At 34.7% G+C, this 26,096-nt stretch overlaps 2 protein-coding genes across 4 annotated transcripts in view; one reads left to right on the top strand and one right to left on the bottom strand.

The window, feature by feature from the left end:
- The window catches only part of TMEM68 (transmembrane protein 68), a 39,459-nt gene extending 19,905 nt beyond the window's left edge, over positions 1–19,554 (bottom strand). The window contains exons 1-3 of one of the 3 annotated variants that reach the window (XM_039868926.1): positions 19,396–19,554; positions 12,786–12,826; positions 11,812–12,204 (exon numbers count right to left, since the gene is read on the bottom strand). In XM_039868926.1, coding sequence (XP_039724860.1) covers positions 11,812–12,136 — 325 coding nt within the window. In that variant the 5' untranslated portion in view covers positions 12,137–12,204; positions 12,786–12,826; positions 19,396–19,554. The remainder of the gene's footprint in view (positions 1–11,811; positions 12,205–12,785; positions 12,827–19,395) is intronic. The other 2 variants (XM_039868927.1, XM_039868928.1) reach the window with 2 other exon arrangements.
- Positions 19,555–19,637: 83 nt separating this feature from the next.
- The window catches only part of TGS1 (trimethylguanosine synthase 1), a 36,391-nt gene continuing 29,932 nt past the window's right edge, over positions 19,638–26,096 (top strand). Inside the window, exons 1-2 of the mRNA XM_039868925.1 lie at positions 19,638–19,909; positions 24,700–24,764. Of these exons, the coding sequence (XP_039724859.1) occupies positions 19,806–19,909; positions 24,700–24,764 (169 nt within the window). The 5' untranslated portion in view covers positions 19,638–19,805. The remainder of the gene's footprint in view (positions 19,910–24,699; positions 24,765–26,096) is intronic.

Below are 26,096 nucleotides of genomic sequence, written 5' to 3'. Positions count from 1 at the left end.
GGGCTTGTGGAAGATTCTGGCTGAACCAGGAGGATCACGGAGTGCCCCTGCCACCTGTACCCTTGCCACAAGCCACACATGGAGTTGCAAGCAAAGGCAACCTTTCCCTGGGGGAGAGGCAGGAGCACGGGGAGAGCCCCTCTGTAGCACAGGTATATAGGATTGAGGCTGCAATGGGATCATCGACGAAAATCCGCTGGCACTCTTGGCTCTACATATATATGTACAGTTAGTAGTAGGATTTGAAAGTGCTGAACTGAAGGTAACTATAGCTACAATAAAATCCGACCCAGTTCAATTGCTGAGTAGATTGAATTAACCTCACCCCACTCACTAATGGTTTAACAGAAAAAGGACAATTTCCAGTGACAAATTCTATTTACCTCATTCTCTACTGTTCTTTTATAAACAATGCCCAGAATTCATTAGAAAAATTTATGGAACATACAAAACGGCAAGAAAAAAAGTATCCATCATCAAGAGAACCAGACCCAAATGTTTAAATTATCGGACAGTAACTTTAAAATAACTATGTTAATATGTTAAAAGATCTAGTGAGAAAAGTGGATACATAATCATATTAGAAATTTCAGTAGATAGAAGGAAATTATAAAACAAAGCAATGAGTCAAACAAAAAAGCTACAAACTTGCATGAGATCTAAGGGTTAAATGTTAATAATAATCAATGTTAATTCTCTGATTTTAATGGTTTTATTGATGTTAAATAGAATATTTTTGCTTGTAGGAAATATACACTAAAAGTGTTAAAGAGAAGGTAATGTAGGCACTTACACTCACATGATTTAGAAAAATAAGTTATTTGTATAATACTTGGAATATTAACTTTTTAAAAGACTACAAATAAAAAATAATATTGCCTTCTATCGAAAAATCGTAGAAGATCAGAGACTTTTCTGTAAGATCAGAGAATCGTAGAATCTATAAGATAAAAAGAAACTTCAGGTTCTAACATAAACAACATTAGAATTTAAAACTATTTTTGATTGTTAAGGTTATCCAAGAAATCGCACATCTCTGAAACATCACGAACACTTTATTGAATCTGCTAGCTCCTAAAAACAATCTGGACCCTTCTGTGTAAATTTGATATCGAGTAATTGCTAAAGAGTACAAGATTCTACTCACTACAAGCAGGTTATGAAAGGGGTAAGAAAATGAACAGATAAAGGGGAGTAGATGAAAAGGGCAGGGGTAGGAGACATCGAATAAGTTAAAACTTCCCTATAAAATAACACAACCTAGAGTAAAATTTAACAGTCTATATAATAATTCATTGCTAAAAATAGGAAAAACTTAACTCATGACCTGATGCAAAATAAAACACCATTTAAACTGCTATATACATGTGGATAATTTAAAAATGCTGTCAATTAAAAAAAAAAACTATTTAATTCACAAATTATTCTTTAGAAATTCCTTTTTTTATTTAATAACAAAAATGATATAATTGAATCTAACTACTACATTCTGGGCGAAAAATTGTGATCAGAGATTTGAACTGGATATCAAGAAAACACCTCTCTGGTAATATAAATAAAATTAGAGACTCGTGCCATTCTTTACCTGTTCTTCCTGCCACATTGTAAACCCTATTCCAAGTCACCATAGGCAGGAACAAGGGTTTCAGCAAGCGAAGCAAACGACAAGATAAAAAGGGTGGTGGAGATAGGGCTGGGAATGATCTCTGGAGGCTTCCTTTTAACTTAACCCTAGTTCAAGGTTGGCTTCCTGGCCATACATTTTTTTTTTCCTCCTCCAGCTAGAGATTAATCTGCCTAGGTCCTCTGCTACCAAACACCAAGACATTTCTTACAGTGACCCTGTGCTATTGGTGGATTGTGGGGATTATAAAAGATTTAAGTAAGATCCACTTATGTTTCAGGAAAATACTTTGGGTATTTTATCACAGGAGTTGGGAACTGATACTCTGGAGAGCAGATGAAATGTGATCATGTTTCTAGTCATAAGAGCTACTTTTCCTTCTCATCTCACCATTGTCAGGTCACGACCTCTGCTGATTCTGGCAAAAAGAAAAAAGCCTACTGAATAACCAACGGGTCCATGAAGAAATCAAGAAAAATAAAAAGATAGCTTGAGACAAATGAAAATGGAAATGCAACACACCAAAACATGGAATGCGGCAAAAGAAGTCTAAGAAGGAAGTTCATAGCAATAAATGCCTACCTCGAGAAACCAGAAAAATTTCAAATAATCTAACTTTATACCTCAAGGGAAGCCTAAAGTTAGTAAGAGGAAAGAAATAGCAAAGATCAGAGTGGAGATAAATGAAGTAGACACTAACAAGACAATAGAAAAGATCAATAAAACCAAGATTTGGTTCTTTGAAAAGATAAACAAAATTAACAAAACTTTAGCCAGACTTATCAAGAAAAAAGGGCTCAAATAAATAAAATCATAAATGAAAGAGGCTACCTCTCAACTGATACCTCAGAAATACAATCATTAGAGACTACTATGAACAATTATACGTCAACGAACTGGACTACCTGTAAGAAATGGATAAAGCCCAAGAAACTTAAAACCTTCTAAGGCTAAATCAGAAAGAAACAGAAAATCTGAATAGTAATAACTCTGAATCTGTAATCAAAAACCTCTAAGACTAGACAGTTTCACCGGTGCATTCTACCAAACACTCAGAGAATACCAATTCTTTTCAAACTCTTCCCAAAAAAAAAAAAAAAAAAAAGAGGAAGAAACCCTTCAGAACTCATGTTACCAGGCAAAAATTACCCTGATTTCAATATCAAAGACACAAGAAAAAAAAAATTACAAGCCAATATCCCTAAGGAACATAGATGGAAAAAACCCCAACAAAATATTAGCAAACTGAATTCAACAATGTTAAAAGGATCATATACCATGATCAAGTGGGACTTATTCCAGAGATGCAAGAATGGTTCGACATTCGCGTATCAACATAACAAACCACATTATCAAAATGAAGAATAAAAATCATATGATCATCTCTACAAATGCTGAAAAAGCATTTAACGAAATTCCACATCCATTTACGACAAAACTTTCAACCAAGAGTATGTAGAGGGAATGTACCTCGACATAATAAAGGCCACATGTGAAAAGCCCACAGCTAACATACTAAATAGTAAAAAACTAAAAGCAATTCCACTTCCAGGCATTTATCTGAAGAAAAGGAAAACACCAATTTGAAAAGATATATGCACCCCATGTGCAGTAATGCACTGCAGCATTATTTACAATGGCCGAGATATGGAAACAATCTACGTACATTGATGAATGAATGAATGAAGAAGATATGGTACACACATGCACATGCACACACACACAATGAGATACTATTCAGCCATAAAAAATTAAATCTTGCCATCTGCAACAACATGAATGTACCTAGAGGGTATTATGCCAAATGAAATAAGTCAGAGAAAAACAAACATTATATGATCTCTTGTATGTGGAATTTAAAAAATAAACAAACAAAACCAAGCTCATAGATACAGAGAACAGAATGGTGGTTGCCAGAGGCAGGGGGGCGGTGTGAAATTAGTAAAGGGGATAGAAGATACGAATTTCAGTTATTAAATAAATAAGTCATGAGGACTTAATATACAGAATAGCGACTATAGAAAATAATTCTGCATTGCATATTTGAAAGCTTCTAAGAGAGTAACTCTTAAAAGTCCTCATTATAAAAAAATTTTTGTAACTATATATGGTGATGCATGTTAACTGCACTTACTGTGGTGATAATTTCCCATATATACAAATATTAAATCACTGTTGTATACCTGAAACTAATGTTATATGTCAATTATACCTCAATAAAAGAGAAAAAATACAAATGTATAAACTTAAGATGTTTTGTTATTTTTTCATGTCATAAAAGAAACACCATACAATTGTTTTGGAAATCTTTCTCGAAGGAAGGACGGACGGAAGGAAGGAAGGAAGGAAGGAAGGAAGGAAGGAAGGAAGGAAGGGCAAAAGCAAGAGAAGAAAAAGAAGAAAGCATTCAGAAGTCAAGAGTAGAATTAAGTTCAAAGAAAAAGGAAGATAAAAAGGAAATTTCCAGTGGCTACAGCAGAAAAGGAAGTTCCTACAGCCATATTGCCTCCACAGAACAGCAGTCCCAAGAAGCACTGCCACTCACATGTGAGACAAAAGGGACATCTAAGGAATGAAAATCTGAAACTGTTAGTTTCTTCCTTAAGTTTTTATCCCTGTTTGGTTTGCTAAGAAACAAGCATTCAAACAGTAAGATTTCAGTATAAATTTTAGTTCAGGAAATTCATTTTAAATTATATCTTCACCAAACAGATTAAATTAAGTGTGCTGTGATTCTAGTATTAAAGGAATAAACTACTTGGTAATATTTCGAACGGACTCAAAAGAATGCTATTAAAAATTAAATTTAATGATATTTACCTGCACACTATGGTAAATTAACAATGTATCCTTTTGGGTCTTCCTTGAGAAAGCAAATAAACTAAACTATCTATGAAATAAAGTCCAAATGCCTGAGCATAGCATTCAAGGTCCTTCAAAATCTAGGTTCAGTCTTGCTTTCCAGGTTCATCATTCAACATACTTCTAGTCCTGAATACACCCTGCGTTTTATTTAGTACTCATATATGTTAATATAAATGCTATCCTACTATTTAAAGTTATGAATCTTACTTTTTCCGTTCTACAATGTATCTTGGAGATCTTGACAGGCATACGTAGTGATCATATTCTTCTTAATGGCTATAAAGTATCCCATAATAAATTCCTATCACAGTTAATTGAGCTATTTCTATTCAGGGACAACTGGATTGTTTCCAATTTTTCACAAATATCACTGCAATGAACATCCCTTATATGCATCCTTGTTGTCTGAACATGTGACTATATCACTATAATAGATACTAAGAAGGGCAACTGTTGGTCATACTATACTCCCATTTTAAATGATGATACCACCAAATTGTCCTCCTGACTGGCTGTATTACAATACTTTCTCACATGCATTGAATGAGAGTTCCCATTTCTCCATTCTCATCCTTTAATGTTATCAAATTTTATAATTTTTGCCAATCTTTTGAGTAAAAATGTATCTCAATATTGTTTTAATTTACATTTTCCTAATTACTAGCGGGTTCATGCATGTTATAATTATTGGCCATTTGTTTCCCAATCATAAGTTTGGTCCATTTTTAAGTTGGATTCATTTTATACTAATTTATTACTTTCTGTCATAAATGACTTGTGCTAATGTGACCTATCTTCTCACATATCTTTTAGTTATCTTTTATGAATAGATTTTGTCTTTTCCTGCTGATCTGGAAAACTACTTTATCATTTACTAAATTCATGTTTCTGGACTTTTTAACCTGTTTAGTCTATTTGCGATAATCCTTTCCCTATATCAATACCCAAATTTGAATTATTAAAGATGTTAATGTTTTTGATACAATAAAGAAAATACTTCCTCTTTTGTTTTTTTCAAATTTGCTTTGGTATTATTCTTGCTTATTTACTCTTCTATATGAATTTTAGAAGTTGCATAAAAAATCAGAATTAAATGAACTAGGAGTGTGGCCTATAAAGTGACTATAATGTGTGGCCTATACAGTGACATCTTAACTGTAATAGGAATTTATTACGGAATACTTTATAGCCATTAAGAAGAATATGATCACTACATATGCCTGTCAAGATCTCCAAGATACATTGTTGAATGGAAAAAGTAAGATTCCTAACTTTTAGATTTTCTGCTTCCACAACTCTTTTGTATACACTTTCACCATAAAGTTCTTACATTTTTTTGTTAGATTTAATCTTACATAGAATTTTTCTTTTCCTTTTTTAAAATGATTATTAGTGGTGTATGCGTGAGTGGTTACTAATTTTGTGCCCATTTTTCTTGCTAACCAATCTTATTAGTACTGATAAGTCTGTAGTTGATTCACTCAGTTCTTTCGGTGTCTCCTTTTTTCTATTCTTTATACTTATTTCTGGGACCTCCAAAACAATGTTATGGTAGTGGTGAGAGCATCCTTGTCCTGTTCCATACTTACTGGAATTCCTTTAATACTTCTCTCCTTCTCCATTATGGATCATGTTTGTTGAAGATTTCTGACACATTCCCTTTCTTAGTCAAGGTAGTACTTCTCAGTCATCACTTGCTAAGATTTGTTTCATAAATATTAAATTTTGTAAAATTATTTTCTATGAGACTGACCTACAAATCTCCTTTTTGGGTGTGCTTTCCTTAGCAAGGTATCCTAGACTTGCCAAATAAATGTAGCCTCACATTTTTTTCTACACACTGAAACAGTGTAAGATGGGCATTATTTGTTTCTTAAAAGTTTGCATAACTTGTGGACTCCTGGCCCTCTGTTCCCATTAGTTTCATAATTGATTATTGATCTTTTCTGTTGTTTCTCTCTTCTTCGTGAATCAATTTTGATCATTTCTATTCTCCTACAAAACCGTCCATCTTATTTGGTTTTTAAATGCAGTGGTGTGAAATATTTAATCAAACAGTTTTCCTACTCATTCATCAAAGCCTTATTCAAAAGCTACCTCCTCTCTGAATACTGCTTTTATTTTTGCCCATAACAACTGTTCTTGTTTAGTCCTCACAGAAACCATAAACTGATGAGGAAACTTAAGTGAGTAAAGTCCATATAACCTACTCAAGGTCACACAGTGGTGAGACCAGGAGGAAAACCCACATCTAACTCCAAAGTCTGTGTTTTGCCCAATATCACAGCTCCTACTACAGGTATGTCCATGCTAACCTTCACCTGTGATACTTCAAATGCTGGTTACAACCTATTAGTGAATTGTGAAATCACTTTAGTTAGTTATGACCAACATTTTTCTTTTTAAATAAAAGAGAGTAGACTAGAAAACAGAGCAAATCATATCTACAAAATATACTTACTTTTCGTGAAACAGTATACACATATATGTACACTATGTGGCAAAATGCATTTCTTAAACAAGGAAAAATAGGCAAAAATTGGATAGCATAAAACTATATTTTAAAATACTAGGGACCCTGAATATACTATTTTAAATTGAACTTAACAATGATCAAGACACAGGTGATGTATTTTAAGGCCTTCCAAAGTATTAGAGAAAGATGCTCTATAATTATGACAGCTAACATTTACAAACATGTGCCGCATAATGACATTTCAGTTAACAACAGACCACATATATGATGGTCGTCTCATAAGATTATAATGGAGCTGAAAAATTCCTATTGCCTAGTGACGCTGTAGTCATCATGTCATAGCACAACACATTATTCCCATGTTTGTGGTGATGCTGGTGTAAACAAACCTACTGCATTGCCAGTCATATAAAAATTAGGCACATGCAATTACGTACAGTACATAATACTTGATAATAATAAATGAATAAGTTACTGGTTTATATGTTTACCATACTAACTTCTTATCATTATTTTAGAGTATACCCTACTTATTGAAAAAGTCTGCTGTAAAACAATATGCCATGTTCCGCTGGCAGCAGCCTTATATATTTCGTGTTTATCAGGTCTCTTAATTGCATCATTTTCTCTTGTGCTTGATTTAATCTCATTGTTGTTTTACACAGTAACGTGCTGTACAGGATTGTAGCCTAAGAACAATAGGCTACATTGTCATATAGATATATCCTAGGGATGTAGTAGGCCATACCATCTAGGTTTGCCTAAGTACACTCAATGACGAAATCACCTAGCAGTGTATTTCTCACAACATATACATATCATCATTAAGCAGTGCATGACTGTATTGAACATTTAGTACGTAATAGAAATTATGCTAAATACTTTACGCGAAATTTCACTAAATCCTTACAACAACCCATTTTAAAGAAAAGGAAAATAAGGTTTAGGAAAAGTTAAGTATGTCATTTGAGAAGGGTTATGTACATAGTTTTAAAGTAGTTCCAAGATATTTATCGTTAAAAAATAAGCAACTTAATGGTGGAGAAACCTGGCAGACACCTCTTTAAGCACATGTTCAAAGTTACTGTCACCAGTAATAAGACATATCAACATCATGAAACTCTGATCGAAGGCACTTGAGAAGATACACATCATATGTTTTGTGGTATTGTCAAAAATGCATAACTTCAGTCTACTTATGAAAAACACTAGATCTAAATTGAGAGATAGTCTATAAAATAACTGAACAGTATTCTCTAAAAAAGTGAAGGTCAAAAGACCAAAAAAAAACAACACAAAACTCAATAACCATCATAGGTTGGAGGAGACTTAACAATTAAATACAATTAAATACAATATTTGGATCCTGGTAAAAAGAGACTGTTGAGAAAACTGGTAAGATTTCAATAAGATCTATAGTTTAGTAAATACTACTGTACCATTGATAAATTTGATAATTTGAGAAATGGTTATATAAGATGTAACATTACGGAAAGCTGGATGAAAAATATACAGAACCTCTCAGGACTATTTTAGCAACTTTTCTGGGTTTTTTCAAAATGAAGGTTTAAAAAATTATAATTGTTGCAAAAGGAAGGAGGAGGAGTAAGGGAGTAAGGGGCAAAGAAAGAAGGAAGAGAAAAGAAAGAAAGGGGAAAGGGGCAAAAGATGTCAGATAACCTGCAAAGGTCACCCGGCCAGACACTGGGGAGAGCCTGTGTTTGAATTCAGGCAGTCAGACTGAGGAGTCTTTCACTGCAAGAAAGACAGAGGACGTAAAGTGTATAGAGAGGTGATATTTTCTTAATACCACAATTTGATTTTCCCATAAAAGTTTTGATACATATAGTTTAACTGATAAGACCCTTTTAGTGAATAAAACATAACTATGTCTTTAAAAAATCATAATATAAAGTAAAAGTAAGTTGAGTTTCTATTATAGTCCTTTAAAAAAAAAAATCAGTTACTCATATAATATAAATAATAGTCATATGATAAGACTATTTAATCAAAACAGTTCATTTTCCCAAAATTTTGTATTGCCAGTGAAGTGAACCAGTTATGCTGGTGTTAGGTAAGCATAAATATCATTTTCAGAAAATAAAGAAAATTCTTTTGTAAAACAAAAACAAAATCACAATAATATGTATACACACAATAAAATAAGATAAAACAAACAATTAAAAACCGCCAAATAAAATACTACTTACTTCCCTAAACTGAAAGTTATGGTTCTGATTACCTTTACAGATGTCCTAAAATAATTTTCAGGGAAAATAAATATTAAGAGTCCAGCTTTTTAAACTACCATTCATATTTTCCAGGAATGTTTAAGAAAAAAAAAAAAAGTCAAATTTTTATAGTTTAAAGGCTATAAGTAACTTGACGATTGGGACTTCACTGACCCATCATCACCAAGCAAACTACCTAGAAATGTAGGTATTTAAAGAAGCATCAAATTAATGTTTCTTGATAGTATAAGCATTATGTGGTACAGCACATAAGAATCAGAAAATCTTCTGAAAAATGAGTGTATTTACATTGTATATAGTATGAGGATAAATTTTAACTTCAAATCAGAAAACAATGTATAGATTCTTATACAGATACTTATAGTAAACAATTATAAATAAATGACAGTTAAATAGGTAACTGACTAAATTAGTTATAGGATTTACAGAGTTCCATGTAGTCATTAGAAGTCACTAAAAAGGCTGAGTGACATGAAAAATACTAGTCTGCCCACACATAAAAAATGATAAACACACCACAATTTTAACAGAACTCAATTGCAAGGTAAATTTTAGGTGACTATTTTCTCCTTTATTTTTTTTAATTTTATACTTTTTTTCATAATCTAACATTTATATTAGCTGAAAAATTCCTTTGAAGATTCTTTAAAGAGCTTGAATTCAAACTGATTTGACATCAATACAAAATCCAAATATGCACACAAATGCCTTTGATAAATGTCACTAAAGAACAGAGTAAAGAAAATCTTTTTTTAAAAAGTACCATTTATCCTAATAAAATGCTATCATAAAAAAACATTAAAACAGGCTATATATATATATATTTTTTTACTTCCTCTGAGTCATAAATGCATATTTTAAAAGACCTCAATAAATAAATAATAAAAATGCCTTCAAATTATACATTCTGCTACAAAATAAATTTAGTGCTTGAATTTATCCTAACAAGGTCTCTTAGAATATAAATAAATTAAAATTCCTTACAATGTATATTAATCTGAAATATAGGGGCTGTATATGTGAGATGGAGATACATATTCCCAATGAGTGTTATAAACAATGCTACTGAATTTCTGTATCACTGTTTTAAAGACAGTGCACAATAGCAGTCTACATAGATGCATTCTCTGCAGATGTGCACACATGGAATGCTAAAGTATCATCTTGCTTCAAGTAAAACAACTATGAGGAGAGTATGAGTGTGTATTGACCAGCAAGAGCATTAGTATAAACGAGTAAATATTAAGAATTCAATACATCAAAGACATGATTTCTGTTTACAAACCTGCTGAATACCACTACTTTTGACCCTGAATCCCCAACCTGGGACAAACTTACCACACAACACAGATCACAAAAGCACAGGCCTTGGGGCCTGATTTCTGAAGCTGCATTCTGGCTCTTCTTCCTAGCTTCCTAGTGTGCTTTGGGCAAATAGCAACCTCTCTGTTCCTGTTTCCTCATGGGAAAATTGTAAAATGGAGGTAATACATAAAATCTGTCTATTATATTATAAAGTTTAAAATAATTAATGCATGCCAAGCATTTTACAGTGTATGGCATAGTTAAGTGCTCAAAAAAGATTTGTAAGAATGTATGTAGCATTAAAATGACAACACATTAGCCTAATAAGCATGTCACTGGTGATCTTTGCTAATAGTAGCCCTATACTTCAGTGATCTATATCCTTAAGTGTCTTATTTTTTTTAATTAAGGTATAGTTGACATACAATATTATATTAGTTTCAGGCGTACAACATAGTGATTCAACATTTATATTCCTTATGATGTGATCACCACCTCAAGCGTCTATTTCAAAATCTGTGCTTCCCTCCACGTCTGTGGAACCACTCTGATGCTCAACAAAATGATACAGAAGGCACATCTGTTACAAGCCTATTGAATTCTCTGTATTTTCATATAGTCCAAAACAAGAGAGAGCAACAAATAAGGTAAAAATTGGTAAAGAAAAATATCAAGTCCTTGACAATATGCCACAAGAGGGCAATTTTCATGATGGCCAAATGAAGAACTACCAGTCATTAAATGTAGAACGTCACATTCTCTGAAATAACAAAGAAAAGAATGAATATCCTGGAGAGAAATTTATTGCTATCTCATTTATTGAGAAATATATAATAACCTCTGAAATAAATCATATTGAAAAAAGGTATATTTTGATATACAAGTTACATTTAACATGCATTTTTTAAAAACCTCTATACTGCGAAAATCAAATTTATTTTGAACAAAATGGAAATAAATGCTAAATAATTAAAGTATTTTCAAAACAGTTTTCTATCTGAAAGTCTTTCAATCTTTCAGATGTCTTAAATAAAAATTTTTATATTTTAGCTTTTAGTAGAAGTCTACACTATAGTGTAGTACTTTTTTTTAATGGACATTAATATATAAAATCTCATTTTAAGAAAGATATACATATCACAATGTATGAAAACAGATAACAAGAAATAGTAAATATCCCTTCCATTATGTTTTCAGTATCTTCTCAATCAATAAAATGGAATGATGATACAGTTTCCGTGCCACACACATAAACAGCAACACGTGGAGATCCAAGTAATCTTGCTTACCGTGCCAAACTGCTGCATGTCCATCCCACAGAGTTGCCACAGTCTTCCTTGCACCATCCCATAAATTATGAGAATAGGCTTCTTTTAATACATTCTTCCTCTTATAAATGTGTAAGAAAATAATAGTAAGGTAGAGAAGAAAAATAGTAAAGTAAGGAAGTATTAAAAGTATCAGTGGTGTAAAAACCCACAAGAGATAGTTTGCAAAATTCAAATAGTCCTCCAACTGCTCCACGCCAAACCATTCTTCAAATAAGTGAATCAGACAGGTCATATAGGGCATGGAATCCTGTCCTATACCACAGGTTTGATTTTTGTCTATCATTTTTCCTTAGGTGAAAATGACAGATTCAGTCTCTTTCTTCATTGTCATGTAGGTCTTCAATTTTGCCACTAGAAGGGAAAAATAATCCCATGTTATTCTTCCCACAGCTAAAAAGTTAAATATTTTATCTACATAAACACTACATGGAGTCATTTCTTAATATCAAAAACAAGTAGACTGTTGTAGATTTAAATGTGAAAATTACAAGGTTTTGTTTGTCTGCTCACAGAGTGTGTTGGGTTTAGCTTTTGAAATAACTCACAAGCTAAGATTGAGAGAGGAAAATAAAGCTGATAAAATTTCAGATTGATCTTAATAGTCCGACTTATATCTTAAGTATATCACACCAAACGTTTGTATCTTAAATTAGGTAATGTTGAGATGACACTTCTTCACAAAAGAAACATCAATATCTGATTCAATAAAAGTAATCCAAATCTTTAGGAAATTATGACATACATTTATGGATATTGTCTTTTTTAATCACATTTACAGAAAAGCTCTCCGTTCTTTGGTATTATGTAATAAAAAATTTATTAATATCATTTTTATCTTATAGTCACTAAAATTTCTCTTTAATCTTAAATGACTGAAAATATAACCATACAATTATTTAATGTCACTTTCTAAACCAGTCACTAAAACTTACCACAAGTTAGTTAGATAACTTGTCCCAGGCTTGAATGTATTCTGGAAAACATGGTATAAAATTGAAGAAAAAAACATGATTTAAAAAAAAGATAATCATTAATACCTAGAATTAGAATTTCCATAAAATATACAGCAAGAGACATGCACAAAAGTGTGACAAATATGAATACAGCCCACACTAGTGTATCACAATTAAAAATTATATTTCACACTACCAACACTTTAGTGAGGGCACTGCTATATACATTGTTCAGTTCTACTATATAAAGTCCCACCTGAGACTTCATTTAATTCAGAAGTATAAAAAAATCTTGTTTTCTTAAAGGAAAAGTATGAAGTTAACGTGTAACTATGTCTCTTTTTAGTAACTTTGCCATATAATAAGCTGATGGTCAAACATGAAATTCAGTGATAAAATTATATTAGCCCTTATGATCATGTTCTCCTATATAAGATTTCCTTCTTCCATTCCTATTTTCTCTGGTTCTGATTCTATTCTTAGAGATAGTTTATCATTATTCCACATAACATAATCTTAATGAAAATGATCTCAAATCCTTTGTGGATGAGGTAGGAAACACAAGAAAGGGATGGAGGAGAGAGAGCCAGAAATACAAAAGCAATTATATGTTGTGTTTAACGCCAAGATTATCTTGCTGACTGGCTTATTAGTAGGGCACACACTTGTTCTTCCAAAGATGTAGGAATTAGTCTAATTTCCTAAGCACCTATTTGTGAGAAACCTGGCCTGTCAAGGTGATAGAAGTGAACATAGTACACATGAAGCGGGGGCTTTATTTACCTCACATTCTAATCAATCCATCTAGAGAGTCGAGCCACTATAATTTACCAATGTTTGAGCATTTAGAATGCAATACGGCGAAACATTTTATTTTTTAAACAGAGCTATCCCAACTAGGATGGCTATAACCAAAATAATAATAATAATAATAATAACAATAATAGTAACAACAACAAAAAATGTTGACGGTGACGTGGAGAAATTAGAACTGTCACACATTGCTGGTGGGAACTAATATGGTGCAGCCACTGTGGAAATCAGTTTGGCAGCTCCTCAAAAAGCTAAACAGAGTTAAAATATGACCCAGCAATTCTACTCGTAGGTCTATCTATAGGCAAGAGGGCTGAAAACATATATTCTCACAAAAATTTGTATACAAATGTTGACAGCAGCATTATTCATAATAGTCAAAAAGTGGAAACAAACCAAATGTCCATCTACTGATGAATGGACAAATAAAAAGCGCTATGTCATGTAATAGAGTACTACTCAACCATGAAAAAGAATGAAGTATTAGTTCGTGCTACAATATTCATGAACCTTGAAAACATTATACTAAGTTAAAAAAAAAAGTCAGACACTAAAGTCCACATTTTTGTATGATTCCATTTATATGAAATACCCAGAATATACTAATCCACAAGGACAGAAAGATTAGTGGTTGCCAGGGGCTGGGGGAGGGGCCAATGAGAAGTGACTGCTGATGGAAGCAGAGGTGTCTTTGGGGAGAATGAAAATGTTCTGGAATTAGTCGTGATGGTTGTACAACCTTGTGAATATACTGAAAACCATTGGTTGCACATTTTAAAATGTTGAACGTTATAGTGAATTATATCTCAAAAGAAAAAAGCTTTCAAATATTGTTAATAAATTAAAATTTATGATAGTCTCTCAAATACATAAAAAGCTTTTCCTAGACCTTAAAGTCAATCATTTTGATGAGCTGACCCTTACTGCTTAATATAATTGCCTCTAATAATCTAGTCTTATTTCTAATTTTTAATAGGATTATAAAATCTTGTGATTTTAAAACCTCTTTAGCACTTCCCCCAATGAAAATTGATAATAGAACTACACTTCTTATCCTCAATTATATTCTGATATACTGTATTATACATATTTAACACACACAGTAAAGGGAAGAGAAACAGTGCATAAGCAGACATCCAGTGAGAGAAGTTACACAGAAACCTTCATGAGATCTAGTAGTCCCTTAACTGTGCCCCAATGCTGCAAGCAAAAAATTCCACAAATGGTCATTCTTGATCTTAATTTAAACCCTTCCAGAACAGAAAACTCAAAAAGTATACTATTTCCTATTTCATCCTCAAAACCATCCATCAAACTACTAAAAAGATCTTCTTATACTTACCTCGCTGTAACTTTTCCTACCAGACCTAGCTCTGTACTGTAGAACCTCTTCATTCTACAATCTCTTAAGTTTCAGGACAGCCATTATGAACTGCAAAATCCCCATTTCTAGTCAGAATCCTTTCCTTTCAACATTTCCTCAGACCTTGATCTCATAACCTTTTACCACTCAGGTCACTCCCTGTGATTGAGTCCAGTTATCTTGATATTGAAAGGAGCATGTACAGTAACCCATCTGTGTGTGACACAGAGAAAAATATACGGCATGGTAAGAACATAGAGATCCACAGCGGACAAGGGAGTAGGAGGGAGCAGGGGGTCACTATGTTACACTGGGTAGTCTGGGAAGGCCTCTCTAAAAGTACATTTGAACAGAGAGCTGAGGAAGTGAGTAAGCAAACCATGTGGGTATTGGGAAGAGTTTCTGGCTAAAAGACCAGGAGTATAAAGGAGGAGCAGCAAGGCAGGCAGGCTGAGGGAGAGTATAGGGAGAGCAGTCAGAAAAGGGCAGAGAGATGCAGCACTGTAGAACTCTGTAGGCCAGCGTTCATCCAAGGTAGATGATGAAGGCATCAGAAGAGTGAGATTGCTTGACTTGGATTTTAAATGACTATGTGTTGAAAATATACTATACAAGGAACAAACAGAAAGTTATTGCAATAATTGAGATGAGTGATGAAAGTGGCTTAGACAAGTGTGGCAGAGTGAAGGTCATAAGAGATGATCAGTTTCTGGATATATTTTGAAGATAAAGTCAATAGAATATGTTGGTGAATGGATGTAGAATGTGAGAGAGAAAAGTCTGGGATGACAACACAGTATTTTGGCAACGTGGGTTTGTATCCTGGGAAGCTCTGCCACTTACTGTGTGACCTATACAAGTTACTTAATATCTCTATGCCTGAGCTTCTCCATCTGTAAAAATGGGGGTAATAACAGTATCTACCTAATAAGACTTCTGAAGATTCTATGTAAAAAAAAGCTTGGACAAGTGCTTTACACTATATAAGCAATAAATAAGTATCGCTATCATCATCATCATGCTTGTCATCATTTGCTTGCTTATGAAAAGATGGAGTTGCAGGAATAACAGGTTTGCGGGTGGGATGAAGATCAGAAATTCAGTTTTGAACATGTTAAGATTCTACTGGACATCCAAGTGAAGACGTTAAATAGCCAGCTGGATAAAGCAGAGTTTAGCAAGAAGATCAGGGCTAGAGAAATGTATCTTGGAATTGGCAGAACTGGCTACATATGGACAGTACTGAAAAACGTGAAACTAAAGAAGATCCCTCTAGTGGGTGAATATAAAATAAAGAAGTTTCCAGAATTGACCATTGGGGCACTCAACCTTTTAGAAGCTGGAAAGACAGTGAGGAACCAGCAACCTCATTCCAGCAGTGGCAACCTGGATGTCAAAGTAATAGGTGTAGACAGAAGGAGTATTCAACTATTTCAAATGATGCTCAGAGGTCTAGTAAAATAAGGAATGATAACCTATCATTGGATTTTTACAACAAAAAGGCACTGACAAGCCCTAATAAGAACTATTTTGAAACCGGAGATGAAAGTTAGGTGGTAAGTTCAAAAAAAAAAAAGGAGTAAATGAATTGCAAACAGCAAATATAAACAACTCTTCAGAGGAATATCGTTGCAAAAGGGGATAGAGAAATGGGTATCTAGAGGGGAATGTAGATCAAGTTTCCTGTTGTTTTAAGATGAAAGAAAATACAGCAGTTTTTAATACCAATGATAATGCATCAGTGGGAAAGTGAGAAATGGATGACGAAGTAGAGGAGATAATTGTTGGGGCTTGTCCTTGACTAGGCCAGAGGGGATAGAATACAGTGTACAAGAAAGAGGCTAGCCCAGAGAAGACTTACAGCATTAGGCTAAAACTTCACTTAATCAACATATATTTATCAAACAAGTAGTTTATGTTTGATACTATACAAAACACTTGGGATTCTAAGAGTAAACAAAATTGATAGTTATATGAGAAAACATATGTAAAGCGCTTAGAATATGCCTGGCACATACTAGGCACTTACCAAATGCTAGCTAAATACAGATAGATCTGATGTTCTATCTGATGTTCTAACTTGTGTTCAACCAAATCTTTGACAAAAATGTGGACTAAGACAGTGCACTAAGACTTGTGACTAGAGAACAAAGGAGTTTGAATAAAGCTTACTTTTGATAATGAGAAAATGGTGTTAGAATTCAATGAATGCAACTTCTTAAAACAGAAAGCCAAGTTGACTTGCCCAAAGTTGCTAAATTAATTCAGTGAAAATCCAAGAGCCAAAATTAAAACTAGTTCTCTTACTGCCTACTCTTGTTTTCATTACACTTTCTCTAATCTCTCTGACATAAAGGCTGAAAATATTAAAATTGCAATTTCTTGTTCCCTCTACTTCTGCCTGGCCTTCTCCTGTTGCAATTTACCACAGGCTATACTTGACTCTTTACCACTTATTTTATTCCAATAACAACTGTAATTGTTAAAAGATGTTTGGGGGAGATATATTTTAGTTACCAAAATTCTATGTTATTTCCTATCCAAAAAATCTACAATAAAATACAGTCCTATGCATCACATATAAGGTACCTTAATTTTCCCATCTGTAATTAATATAACCTCCAAGAAAAAGTTGACAAGCTGAAATCTCACCACGTCAATATTGATGGTGAGGAACATTTACTACAACTGACTTTATAGCTATTTAAAATCAAAATATTTCAAAAACTAATAAATCAGTATACAGGATTTTTTGTGTGTTTGTCTATTTTCTACAAAACCGTAATGAAATAAATCAAATTTTAAACACCCATTACCAGTACTTTTACCAACATGGATGGTAGCAGATCTATTCCTTACTTTTAGTATATGAGCCACATAAAGGATATGCTGAAAATGCCAATTAAAAGAAATGCTCACTGAAATATAATTTTCCCTTTTCCTTTTTGCATATTTAATAACGGTTTAACAGAGGTTTAGATTCAGTTTTAGTGAATAAGCCTTCTATTTCAAACAATCAATAAAGCTGCAGTTTATCAGTTAAAAGATATCTGGGAATCCCAATCATTTAATCTTTTAAAAAATATTTTAGATTTCAAGCTTCAAACTATAGATTCTGATATAAATTCCCTTTCAAGGTTATTTATTTATTTAAATCTTAGAACGCCCTTCAACTTCTGGTCAAAAGCTTCCACTCTGTTTGATAATTACTGTTCTACTCCTATTGTCTTACCCTATCCTCATGCCAAAAATGTTGCATATCTACAACAGTGTATCTAACTGTGCAGCACTTACCTTCTCAAGTCACTAAAATGAGCCTATCTCTGACATCAAAGTAAGGCAGCAGTATATGGGAATAAACATTTCATTTGAAAATGATCTCTCCACTCACTAGTAAATGAGGCCAAAATATTAGCAAGTGTTCCAAATGTCTGGATTTTACCTTGGCTTTTAAATATTCTAAACAAATACAAATGCCATTTCAGCATTAATAGCACAAACCAAGTACTAACTGCTCCAACAACCTTCGAACCTGAATGAATTTCTTTGAAGCTGCCTAATCTCAACTAATAACCCATACCAAAAGTTGCTTTTTTAAAATCTGGCAGTGGTGTTCCAGTTTTCGACATCCTGGTTATGTGTCCATGTATTTTTCTTATTAATCAGCCACCTGAGGGCAGAAACCTGTTTTACAGGCTGCAAACTCGGGGGACCGAGACAGACCAGACGCGTACAAAGTATCTAGACATTAAAACTATTAATAGTAGATATGGGAGGCTGGGTTTAGTCCTTTTATTTATGATTTCATTTAATGTTTTCAGCCGCCCTAGCGAACAAGTACTAGTAAGTATCCCTATTTTACAGATGATCACAATGATGCTCTCAGAAAAGTTAAGTCGCTTGCCGGGTCACACAGGTAGTAGTAAAAGGGGCAAAAACCAGGATTCCAACCCTGATTTGCCTAGATGAGAGCACTCTTAACCACTTCCCATGCGGCCTCCCAACTACACACTCTCGTGATCACCCCATAATTTCCTTTTAGCTTTTATACACGGTAGGGTCGATTCGGATCCCAGGATCAAAAGGTTACTGGGCAAGCCCAGGGGCCTATAATGAGGTTGGAGACTTTGCCCCACCACTCAGAAGCGAAACATGTCGCCGAATTGGGGGTTTCTGAGCGCGAGGGGAGATGCGAGACAAAGTGAATGAGCTCGTTGTGACCCAGGCCCTGGCCACTCCGGTGCCCGAGCCGAACTCCGGGTCCGACCGGATGCCGAGCCCGCAGGTGCCGGCAGGGGACTCCCGCGCGGTCAGGGAGACAGGACGCGCGGCCTCGGCGGCGCGCAGCCCGCGAGACTGACGCGCCCCCGGGCGAGGAGGAGCGCGGGGAGACCAAAGCAGGGACCGACGCACCTCGGGCGGGAGAGGGCAGAGGAGGCTCGCCCTCGCTCTCGAGCAGCGGCGGCAGCTCTTCGATGGCTCAGCAGCGAGGGGAAGCGTTGATATCTGATCAGCCGACTTTCCGCGAGCAACCAGTGAGGAAAAAGCCAAAAAGTGGCTGCAGCACGGGAGGCGTTGAGCGTGACACCTCCCGTCGCCCCGCCTCTTCCTGTGGCCTCCCGGAGCTACTTCCCGTGCCGGCTTCCTACCTTCCTCCGGTCGCCGCAAGTCGCTTCAGGCTGGAGTGGTCCCCGATCCCTTCCTAACCCCCCACCCCCAGACGAGCCGGCGAGTCCTCTTTTCGGTCTCCAGTAACCCATCGGAGGCCTGGGAGGCCGGACCCGTGCCGTTTACCGCAGCTCTGCCTTCTCCGAGGTGGTAAAATGTGCTGCGAAAAGTGGAGCCAAGTGGCCGAAATGTTTCTCTTTATCGAAGACCTCGAGGAGGATTGTAAGATCCTTTGCCTCTGCTCCAGGGCATTTTTGGAGTAAGTAAAAACGTGTTCCTCTTCCTTTCTAGCACGACCATTTCCCAGAAATGGGAATGTACGTGTTGCAGACTAGTTGTAATTGGTCCCTGGAACCACGGCCAGGGTATTTGACCCTTGGGCAAGGTGTTGTTTAAGAAAAAGGGTAAAAAGTCCTCAGACTTTACAGAGTGGTCGCCTACTGCTGTTACGTGAAGGAGTACATTTATTTTGTAAGCTGTTATGAAAAAAAATGTGCTAGCTGGTATATGTCATTATATACTTAGAAATTAAGGTGACATTTAAAAATTGGGAAAGTGAAGTGTTAAATGAAATCTCGTTAATGGATGTGACATCACAAGGTGAAGGTTTAAAAGATGAGTAACTTGTTTTGGTTAACGTCTTTTTAAAACCTAAGACTTATTAAAGCGCAAATGCACATAAATAGAACTTGTAATTACCTGAGGTAAGAGGCTAAACTATAATTACATTCGTTTTTGAGCTGGCTTTATTTTTGGAAAATATTTGTTTTGGGTTAAAATTGCTGGGCAGGAACATTTGTGAATGGGGGAAAAACTACCTAAAGAATTGTATTCTAGGGATGGTTTTCTTTATATTAGATGTGTGGGTTCAGCCACTTAAATCTTTTTCCATTTCTAAAACAAGTATATTTACCATAATTATCTCACATGCTTATTATTAGATTCAACCTGTGGAAGTGAATTTTGTGAGATGCTTTTAAAATAGCTTAATGTAGTAGAATTTAACTTTGAAGGAATTCTTAGTATTCATCATGTGATTTTTGTAGAGTAATCTGAAAATTAATCCGAAAAGAAATTAAACATTAGGTTAAATTTAATGTGAAAGTATTGACGCTTTTGTATTCATGTAGGCATGTATTCATTCACCGAATACTTTTTGTGCTCCTTTGTATTAGGTACTAAGAGGCACTGAGGGTGCAAGATATAGCTGGTCTCTACACCCTTTGAGTTTACTTTCTAGCAAAAGTGATCAACATTAAGACAACTGTTACATAATTATTTGGTTAATTAAAGTTATAAGTGCAATGGGAGAGAAGTACCGGATGCTATGATAGCAAAACTAACAGATCACAATGATTTCTTTAAGAAAGTAGCATTTGAAAAGTTCTCTAATGAGTGAGTAGAAATAAACTGGGGTATATTTCCGTGGGAGAAAGCATTCTGCTAGCAGAACTCTGTGTCAAAGCCTTGAGGGAGCAAAAGAAATCCTGTGAACAAAATGGGAAAGAAAGAAGGGTTGGTAAAGTAGGCAGAGTTAAAAAATTCAGCATTTTGTGGAAGACTGGATCATTTTTAAATGATCATTACATTTTTAAAGATTAGCAACAGTTTTTGGTGATTCGGATAAGGATTGGTGGCAGGGGAAATAGAGAAAGGAGAACATATAGGAGAGAAGTTGAGTTTAACGGATTGTATTGGATATGGGGAGATGAAGGAAAGGTAAAGGATGGGAAAGTAGAGACTAGGTCAAGGATAACTCCTTGATTTCTGACTTATATTGGTGCCTTTTACTGAGATAGGGGTGGCTAGTGAGTCGTGGGTTTTCATTTTGGTACAGCAGTAAGAAGATAATCAACTTTGTACATTTTTATTTCTAAATACCTATGAGATATCCATAGGTAAGAATCGTAGGTAGTTAAATGTATTGTAGAAGACAAACTCAAGTACACTGTCATCGAATGTTTAAGGAAGGAGTACATCGAAAAGCTACTTCATCATCAAGCAAAATGAGGACTAAAATATATATACTATAATTAGGGGAAAAAATTTAAATCTACCATATTAATGACTTGCTAAGTGCCTGGCACTAATTTATACTTCATACTATTTCGCTTCCATTTAAGCATTCTACTTGAGTCTCAGTAATGGCCTAAATAAAAATCACACAGCCAGGTAAGTGGCAGCCCTGGAGGTCTGTGTCACTCCGCAGCCTTTTCACTTTCCTGCTAATTAGTCTAGAACATACAATTTTATTGAATCTTTCCAATTAAAGTATTTAAGTGGTCTGAAGTCATTTGAACACTGGTGACCTGTTAAAATACTTTAACAAAATGTATGTTGAGATAGAGAACTATTCTAGAAACTCAAGAGCCTGTATTTACTTCTGATCATACCCATGTGACAGTGTCTGGTAGTGATCTCTAGTTTTTGATATATAGAACACCAAAATCATTTGATATGTTTTTTCCCACAACAAGTCCCTTAGCCAGAATTTAAAAGAGTACTGTCTTTCGAGACAAAAGCTAACCAGCTTCACAGCCCAGCTCTACCAATATTAGCCATGTGGCCTTAAACAAGTCACATAACATTTCTGTGAACCCATTTCAGCACTTTGAGAAAGGATTTCCTTTTCCTTTTACCGCTTGAAACTAATCTACAGTCCTTTGCAGTAGAGAAATTGCTACTTCAGAAATTTCCAAGAACCATTTATTCAGCGTGTATTTTGGCCACCCGTGCATCAGGTACAGTGATAACAAGATGACTTAGGTGTGGTGATGTTTATCGTGTTTAAAGGTATGATGATGAGATGCTTAGGGCTTTTAAAAGAGCAGTATCTTAGAGGAGTCGCTACAATGCAGGTCTGATCTCCAGCTTTACAATTCAATTCAGCAGTTAAGGTTTATTTAGTTCTTTCAGTGTTCCAGGTCCAGATATTCATCCAGAATCATTATGCTCTGTGGGGTGAGTTACACTGATCAAACTCAAAAGATTGCTTTATAGAGGACACTTAGCAAGTATAATGGGAGGTTCTTCAAATACCGGGCATCAGGAAAACATCTCTCCCAGTGCTCAATGCTTTTAGAGATTATTAAAAGATGCCCTAAGTGTGAAATAGAGTTTTCATAAAAATTTAAGAGCTAGCATTCTCTCCCTTGTTGCTAATCTTATGCCTCAGATTATCGGTAACCTTGGGATATACTAGTAATAACCTTGAACACCTGTTTCACCTCTCACACTTGAAGAAGTATCTTTCTGCTTCTTCCTCTGGACTTGGCCCATTCCCCAGAAGTCATGTAGGCTAGCACTATTGGGGGCAGGTGACAAGCTCCCTAGAAAAGAGTACTTGGCTGTATGTTGGATGTGCAGGCCAAAAAGAGTCAGTTTGCGTATGTTACCAGCCAAGGCTACGTGCTTAGTTCTTAGCCTGCAGCCCATTTGAGTGTTAGTGCTATCTTTACAAAGACTTCTTTCCAAAAAGAAAGAAAGGGACGAATATGTTATGAAACATAAAAAGTTGAGGTCTCATATCATACCTGTAGAAAACAATGTAACTAGATTTCAATTAAGTCAACTTTATTTAAAACACAATTACCATATAAATCAGTTATATTAAATTTAGTATTTTTGAACTAAAGTGTGCTTCATTTTCATTATAGGTAATTTCATACATATTCTTAGAAGCTCTATTTCACTTTTAGAAACTACATTTTAAGTTCAAAATAGATAAACAGAAAAGAATAGCTTTTTTCTTTAGGTTATTTAATGCTCAGATAAATTATAACCCTTTAGAACAAAAGGAGCTTGCAGATCTTGAACTTGTTTCCAGGAGGCATTGAGAAGTTCCTGGGAATGGGAGACATGCTGAAAGTTCAGAAGCTTGAAAGTGTAACCCTGACTTTCCACATAGGGAAAGATGTGTTTTAAAATCTAAAACCAGATTTGATTGTTGGCAAAATTCTATAATATATTATTAAACTGAAAGATCAGTACCAAGCAGCAGAAAACAGAAAATTAGCATTAGCATGGGTGCCAAGTAACTTCTCAGTAATTAAGAGTTGATTTTCATACTATCTAAGATTATTTGTACACCTCACCTCAAAGACAGGAAATAGAACATACTACCAAAGCACATTTATACTTCTTCCCCTCACCCCTGATTACTTTCCCACTATGAGTCATCGCCTACTTTGCATTTTATAAAGTATCAAAAAATAGGAGGATATGAAATATATCAAGTATACAATTTTATGTTGTTGAATATATCATAGCTCCATTAGAAAAGTAGTATTAACTATTTCTTGCAGATGGTCTTATTGTGGCAGTTATGATGGAGCTTATACTATCTACCACTAGGAAGATAATAATAGCAACCTCCCTTCCCCTTTTTTTAAGTGTTCCGTTAGGTTTATTTTGGTTATATTATTTTCGATCTTAGTAGATAAAGAAAAAAATTTAGAGGTGGGTATGTAAAGAGAAGTTTAACCATTCACAGTTTTTAAAAGTCATTAAGACTAAATTATTTTATCTTGATTTATGTTTCAGTTTGATAAAATATATAAATAAGAACTTCATTTTATGTTAGTACCCAAACAACCTTTCCTTGGACCATGAATATCTTGTTTACTAGGCAGGCAATGGATAATTTGGGCTATTTGCAGGTGGACTGGGGGTTTGCCTATGGATTTATATGTGAGATAAATCTTTCCACTTTTATGCTCACTTACAGGAAGTATAGAGAACCTTCCATTGTTTATCATAAGGATTGGATTCTTCCCTCAATACCCAGAATACCATTTGATTTTAATTATTAGTAGTTATAATTATAAATGCTTGCTACGTAGTATATAGTGTTTTACAGATAGTGTCAACCCTGTGACAACCCATGAGATATGTATTATTACCTCTGTATTACAGATGAGGAAAATGTATTAACAGATCGCTTTCTTTTCCTTAACCTTTTTATTAATTAATCTATGTTGCCTTGAACTTATTTTGTCTCTAAATTTAGTTCAATTTTTTTCAATATTGACTGTTTAATTTGTTTCGCAGAGATCGAAAATTGTGCAATTTGGGATTAAAAGGCTACTACGTTAAAGGCAATGACAGCAATGCAGGTAATACTGTATAAAACCATATAACGCTTTTTTGCTAAAATTAACCGTGATACTATACTAATTTCTTAGCATCAGATATTATAAATGGCAAGTAATCCTGTAGTCATAAACAGTCCTTATTGTTTACTATAACATGATTCCAAAATCCCTATCAAAGCAGATAATATCTTTACTATAGCTAGCTCCTGTATGGACTCGAGGTACCTCTTTTGCCCCGTGTACATTCCTTCCCGAGTTGTTGCCATTAGATAAAAGCAACCTGAAATTTGAAGCGCTGAAAAGTAGAGAACATATAGTTTCTTCAGTGAAATTTTATTGTTCTAAAAGATAAACTGAGGCACATTAAAATTTTTTTTTCAAGAGTTTACTTGAACATACATTGATTCAAATCAGGCAGCACCAAATCAGAGGTGGTTGGGGTGCCCTGCCAGCAGGAGTTATAGGAGGAGTTTTTATAGAGAAGATGCAGAAGCAAAACAAGGAAATTTTGATTGGCCATAGTTTGAGCAATTAAGGCTAACTGGGAAAGCCTAGTTGGCTGTTTGTGATTGATTGTTAAGTTTCACTTTCTCAGTTTGTACATTGACTCTGGCTTAAGTTTCGAGTTGTTTGGGTAGGTTACTATGGCATTAGAGCCATCTCAATCTAATGGCCTCTTTATTTAAATACTTTTAAGACTTGTTTAGATAAATGATTCAAGACAAATTCCAAGTGCACATTCATGGTCTTTTGCCTGAAGTAAAGAGGCCACAATCTGGGTTAAGTTTACCAAATGACAAATAGAATTTGTTCTAAACTTTGAGCCTCACCTGGTTACCTGAAAACCATCTTGGTCTCTCTCACATTTCCCTACCAGGACCCCATTTGTCCTTTCCACACAGATCTTTTATGTTTCTTTAGACACAGGAAAAACTGCAGCATGAATTACAGGCTAAAACCAGCACAAGTAGTGTGTCAATTACCCTTGAAAATCCATTAACCGTTTTCTTCAGTTGCACACTAGATGAAATGTTTGGTTGGTGTTCCAGTGTTATGTAGTACAAATATGATTTCTTTAGACACTAGGCTTCCAACAAACATAAGAAATGCATGCCATGAGAGAAGCATAAAACTTAGCTGATTCTTTTTCCTATTTTGCTCTCTCCTGAGCTTTCATTGAGGAATGGTGAATGGATCTCCCTATTTAGATAGGTATCTCTTTTCTCTCTTTCTTTTAGTAAAATTTGTGCACATAAGATTTCTTTTTTTTTTTCAGTTTCCATTTTTGCTATGTAAGATTCACTGTTCTATTGCCTAAGATCATTTAGCTAGAGTGCTGCTCAGCCCTAATTG

This window comes from Pteropus medius, unplaced genomic scaffold, assembly GCF_902729225.1.
Source record: "Pteropus medius unplaced genomic scaffold, Ma_sr-lr_union100, whole genome shotgun sequence".
Lineage (NCBI taxonomy): Eukaryota > Metazoa > Chordata > Mammalia > Chiroptera > Pteropodidae > Pteropus > Pteropus medius.
The sequence above is the reverse complement of the archived record's forward strand: the minus strand, read 5'-3'. Positions and strand labels throughout refer to the sequence as shown.